Consider the following 5,869-nt stretch of genomic DNA (forward strand, 5'->3'; position numbering starts at 1 on the left):
CTTCTTCTCTCATAAGTCCTTATGGGCCTCTCATGGATTTTATATCACAAGTGGATGATGAGGATTATACTTCTTGGTGGGATTTTTTTTTTGTCAGCCCTGTGGCTTCTCAGCAGAATTAAGAATGATTCGGTTGCTATGACGAGGGGCTTTTTTCCTCTCTTTCTGTTTGTATAGAGATTGTGTGGTGGACTGCTGGGGGCATTGGAGGGGGGAGGGGAGAGCAAGCCTGAGAGCAAGTAGATGCCAAGAATCTGGAGACACCTGCAAGCACAGGCCCCACATCTCCTGCTCAGGGCGGAGGAGCTCTGCTTCCAGCCGGACAGCGGTCAGGGCTCCTCCAGTGTGTGTGTGTGTGTGTGCGGTTAATAGCCTAGTATTATCATGTGGGAAGAAGTTTCTGAGGAGCCTTATGTCCCCCCAACTTCCTCTCCTATGAGGCGTGTGTGACCTGTTGCTGCTGCTGGGAGACAGGAGGAGGGGGAGGGGCCGCGCCGGTAATGTAATAGGCTGCTGAGCACTGCCTGCCGGTCGCCTCTGGCCACGCCCTCTTCATGCAAATCTACCGAGGTAGGCGCGCTGTGATTGGCCGCCCGGAAGCCATTTATTCCCTGACAGCCCCGTCACATGGACGCTTGTCTATTAACTTGTTTCAAAAAAAGTCGCAGCACTTGTCAAAGGCGCAGGATGAAAACTAGTTTCCTGGTTTGGTGAGCGAGAAAGAGAGAGAAAGCAGGAGCCGCGGGCACAGTGCACCAGTAGTCCCACTACTACTACTACTTCTACTACTACTCCCAGCAGCCTGCTTCCCACCTGGCACACACTTTCTTCCCCTGGCTACAGAGGAAACCCACTAAGCTGCGTGAATGTACAACATGATGGAGACCGAGCTCAAGCCCCCCGCCCCCCAGCAGACTTCTGGGGGCACCGGGAACTCCAACTCTGCGGCCAACAACCAGAAGAACAGCCCGGACCGGGTGAAGAGACCCATGAACGCCTTCATGGTATGGTCCAGGGGGCAGAGGAGGAAGATGGCCCAGGAGAACCCCAAGATGCACAACTCTGAGATCAGCAAGAGGCTGGGGGCCGAGTGGAAGCTGCTCTCCGAGGCTGAGAAGAGACCCTTCATCGATGAGGCCAAGAGGCTGCGAGCCCTGCACATGAAGGAGCACCCCGATTACAAATACAGGCCCAGGAGGAAAACCAAAACCCTCATGAAGAAGGATAAGTACACCCTGCCCGGGGGCTTGCTGGCACCTGGGGGCAACTCCATGAGCTCTGGGGTCGGGGTGGGGGGTAGCCTGGGAGCTGGGGTCAACCAGAGGATGGACAGCTATGCCCATATGAACGGCTGGACCAACGGGGGCTATGGCATGATGCAGGAGCAGCTGGGCTACCCGCAGCACCCAGGGCTCAATGCCCACAACGCGGCTCAGATGCAGCCCATGCACCGCTACGACGTCAGCGCCCTCCAGTACAACTCCATGACCAGCTCCCAGACCTACATGAACGGCTCCCCCACCTACAGCATGTCCTACTCCCAGCAAGGGGGCCCTGGCATGACCCTGGGCTCCATGGGCTCGGTGGTAAAGTCAGAGTCCAGTTCCAGCCCGCCCGTAGTCACTTCTTCATCCCACTCGAGGGCTCCGTGCCAGGCAGGTGACCTCCGGGACATGATCAGCATGTACCTACCTGGGGCAGAGGTGCCAGAGCCATCTGCCCAAAGCAGACTGCACATGTCCCAGCACTACCAGAGCGCTTCAGTACCGGGCACAGCCATCAATGGCACCATGCCCCTATCACACATGTGAGGACTAAAGCAGAAACTTTTATTTAGTAGAGTTTGGACTTTTTTGGACTATTTTTGTACAGAGGAAAAAAAAATTGGGGGGTGGGGGGAGGGGAGGTTGAGAAAAAAATAAAAGAACTTGTAAAGAACCAGAGAGAAAAAAAAAAAGATGACACAAAGTTCTAGGTAGGAACTGGTCAGAAAAATCCCCAATAATATTTAGAGCTAGTGATGAAATGTTTTATTATTCGCAAGGACTTTTTGTACAGTATTTATCAGATAAAACGGGCACCCCCCAGTGCCCACTGTTTAGACGCTGCGACTTTGCCAATCTTTTTACACCTGTAGGTCGAGGCAGCTTGGCACTAGCTGCAGGAGGGGAACACAAGTTTTTGTTTGTTTTGGTATTTTTTTTCTTTTCTCCCCCCCAATTTGGACATTTTATTCGTTTAGATAAATGGTAGAATATATCAACCCACTTGATAAAAGGGCACAAAAAAAAAAAAGTGGAAGCTGAATTATTTTTCTTTTTTTTTTCTACTCATTGACTTGTTAATTTATAGCAGGTTCTTCACCCCGCACCACTGACTGTGTTTGACATATTTTCTTATGGTTTGTAATATTTCTGTAAATTTATTGTGCTGATATTTTAAGGTTTATTTTATTTTTTTGGGCTCTCATTTTCAGTAGATGTATTTTAAAAGGAAAAAAAAAAAAGGAATAAAAGACTCGGCTCGGTTCTGAGCCCAGTCCCTGTATATATATAAATATATGAACTAATCCCACCCTTATAACAGCGACATTTCCAAACTTAAGTTTTTACTCCATTCTGCAGTTTGAGATAAATAAATTTTTGAAATATGGAATATGACACGAGGTTGAGTCTTTGATTTCTTTGGTATCTCTGAATCTTCGCAATTCCTGGTGGCAGGCTAGATTTGATGGAGGTGGGGAGGACAGGGAGCCAGGATAATGGGGCATCCATCTCCACACCAGGTAAATGTTGGCACTTGGTGATGCAGTAGATCACTGTCATCCATCCCAAACCTTCTCTGTATTGCAAACAAATGTGCGCCTTTTTACCGCTGTTTTAATCATGTCTCTGTAAATTGCCAGCGGGCTCCAACCCTGGATCTTATCTCCAGCTCCTAACAAGCCGTACAAGAAGCTTTATCCTCCGCCAGGCTATACAGAAGAGGTCCTCCAGCTGCCACGAGGTAGAGTTCCACTTAATGCTGCTGCTTCTGCTCCTTGGTGTGTGTCCACCTCCAGCCATTCGTTTGTGCCGTATTGATTATGGGTTTCCTCCTCTTTATCGCAGACAGATCGGAATAATACATAATCGATGTGCTGAAGTGTCAAAGGTAGAGGGATGCAAAGCCCGAGCACGGCTGCTTATTGGGAGGGAAGGGGTTAAATTGGGGAAGGGGTTAAATTGGTTTGTGAACTTCTGCGCATTAACAACAGTTCGCGCCGATTTATTGTAATATATATATATATATATATATATATATATTCGATATTATGATTTATGTAATGTTTTTTGCTCTCGAAGATTTGTCTAGATGTTTATTAATTTGCAGCGCCTTTTTCTAGTTTTCAGAATGGCGCATAGCTATTAAGGCAGGGGTGTTTTTTGGGGGAAATGTAATCACTGCGCCTCCTTTTAAATTCTGAAGCGATTGCGTCTTCCTGTGAATGCGATGACCAGTATTAATATAGTCAATCACTTAATATTCTGATATGACTGCTGATTTTATATGAATATACTTTACCGTGATGAGGGTCCTGCGCAGGGGGAAAATATAGAAATGGGTTCATTAGGAATATTTACATCGTATCCCCCGCTTTCTTCAGTCCTCCACTGTTTAGATGACTACTTAGTGAATACTTAGAGAAGAGTAGTTGTCTTCTAGATGGGAGTATTGTCTGTCTAGCCTCCAACACTTGTGTAATATCACAAAGGCCAGAGTGTCTCTAATGTGTTATACTTGGTCACGGTAATGTCTCCTAGATGACTTCAATGACTCTCTAATCTTACATATTTGGTTTTTGGAGGGGGTAATCTCTCTAACCTTTTATATTTGGTTTTTGGAGGGTGTAATCTCCCTAATCTTATATATTTGGTTTTTGGAGGGGGTAATCTCTCTAATCTTACATATTTGGCTGTGTCCTAGATGAATGTCTATTAGTTTTCCATTTTTATGTTTGTTTAGGTCACAGTGCCTTTTCTCTAATTGTATAGGAGAAATGCTTCCTGGGTTAATGTCCCTGTAGTTTTCCAGACATGTTTTCCAGAAATGTACACACTTAAAAGTAAGGTCTTTCTTGTCTTACACACCTTGATGTCTCCTAGGCTTTACTGGTCCCTGGTCTCCCAACAAGTTTGTAATGCCTCCTAGAAGAGAGAGACCTGTTTGTAATTCTTATACCTGGACTAGAGGAATTTCTTATGTCTCTCTAACTTTACTCTTTTGGTTTAATGTCATCTATTAGTCTATAGTGTTCATACCTGGAGTCCTATCTCCTGGATGTATGGTCTCCCTAGCCTTATAGTCTTGGTGTAATGTCATCTAGGTTTAGTCTGTAGTCTTCATATCTGGGGTCTTAGCTCCTGGATGTATGGTCTCTCTAGCATTTTATTATTGGTTTAATATCTCCTAGGTTGGTCTTTAGTGTTTATACCTGGATCTTTATCTCCTGGATGTATGGTCTCTATAGTCTTGGTGTAATGTCATCTAGGGTGTTTATAGTTTTCATACCTGGATCCTTACCTCCTGGATGTATGGTCTATCTAGCCTTATAGTTTTGATGTAATGTCTCCTAGGTTGGTCTATAGTCTTCAAACCTGGAGTCTTACCTCCTGGATGTATGCTCTCTCTAGCATTATTTTCTTGGTTTAATATCTCCTAGATTAGTCTATTGTCATAACACCTGGAGTCTTATCTCCTGGATGTATGGTCTCTCTAGCCGTACATCTTAGATGCATGCATCTTCATCATCTGTCTCTCTTATCAAATGTCTCTTGGTTTACATTGGCCTCAGATCACCCTCTCTTAGTTTGGAATTATGTATTTTGGACTAAACTTTCTAATTTTGGATAATGATTAGTCGAATGCTGCTTGCCCATATAAAACCCAATAAGGTAGACTTCTGAAAAGCCATCTTGATGTAGCCTTCTGCCCCTCTTCATCCTCCCGTACATGAATGTCTCTGTAGTGTTTGGTGAATGGATTTCCCCTATAGGAATATGTTTGGCTGATCTCATATCCTTGCTTTAGGGTGATGTTAGATGACTCCAGTGATGAGATTACAGTTCCCCATGTGATTGTATTAACCAGCCTGGTGAAGTATTTTGTAGAACAGGGCAGTAGATTAGCAGGCATCCTTGGCAAGGCAGCCTCACTCTTCATACAGGCGTCTCAGGGGAGCGCAGCTCACATTAACTGCTAAATGAATATTTGACAAGGGCTCACTCCAGGCTTTATTACTACAAACGCGTCCCTACTGGACTTTCAGGGGGTCAGAGGCCAGCGGTTCAATTAATTATTTATCCCGCTCCTTCCTGCCGGCTATAGACAGGAGCGGGGATCTCTGGAGATCTGCACAGATTACAGTGTGGAGCAATGGGGCTGACTGCAGGGAAGGGGATGCCACAGTCCTACTGGGACAAGGAGACAGACGGACGGAGTAGATGTACAGACAGACAGACATAGAGTAGATATAGCGAGAGAGATAGATATGGTATACAAAAATACATAAGAGATAGATAAATTATACATAAATATATCTACAGATAATAATAGATATAGATAGATTATACACGTGTGTGTGTGTGTATATATAATATATATATATATATATATATATATATATATCTGAGAGAGACTACATAGCATAGATACATCTATGTATAATCTACTATCTATAGATAGATATAGTATACACAGATAAATGGAATATGTGTGTGTGTGTGTGTGTGTATATATATATATATATATATATAATCTTATACATATATGTATAGATATGATATATATTTATTATACACAGATAGTAGATTAGACATAGATGTATCTA

General features: G+C 44.2%; 1 protein-coding gene across 1 annotated transcript; it reads left to right on the plus strand.

Annotated features, from left to right (window-relative positions):
• Positions 1-676: 676 nt before the first annotated feature.
• On the plus strand, positions 677-1,853 carry SOX2 (SRY-box transcription factor 2). Its single transcript, XM_044291980.1, has one exon. It carries the CDS (start codon positions 867-869, stop codon positions 1,809-1,811), a length of 945 nt encoding a protein of 314 aa, XP_044147915.1. The 5' UTR covers positions 677-866; the 3' UTR covers positions 1,812-1,853.
• Positions 1,854-5,869: the final 4,016 nt, after the last annotated feature.

The sequence above is a fragment of the Bufo gargarizans genome, chromosome 4, assembly GCF_014858855.1.
Source record: "Bufo gargarizans isolate SCDJY-AF-19 chromosome 4, ASM1485885v1, whole genome shotgun sequence".
Taxonomy (NCBI): Eukaryota; Metazoa; Chordata; class Amphibia; order Anura; family Bufonidae; genus Bufo; species Bufo gargarizans.

Excerpts from the sequence above, each read along its gene's own strand:
- SOX2 (XM_044291980.1), top strand. The coding sequence starts at position 867 with ATGTACAACATGATGGAGACCGAGCTCAAGCCCCCCGCCCCCCAGCAG.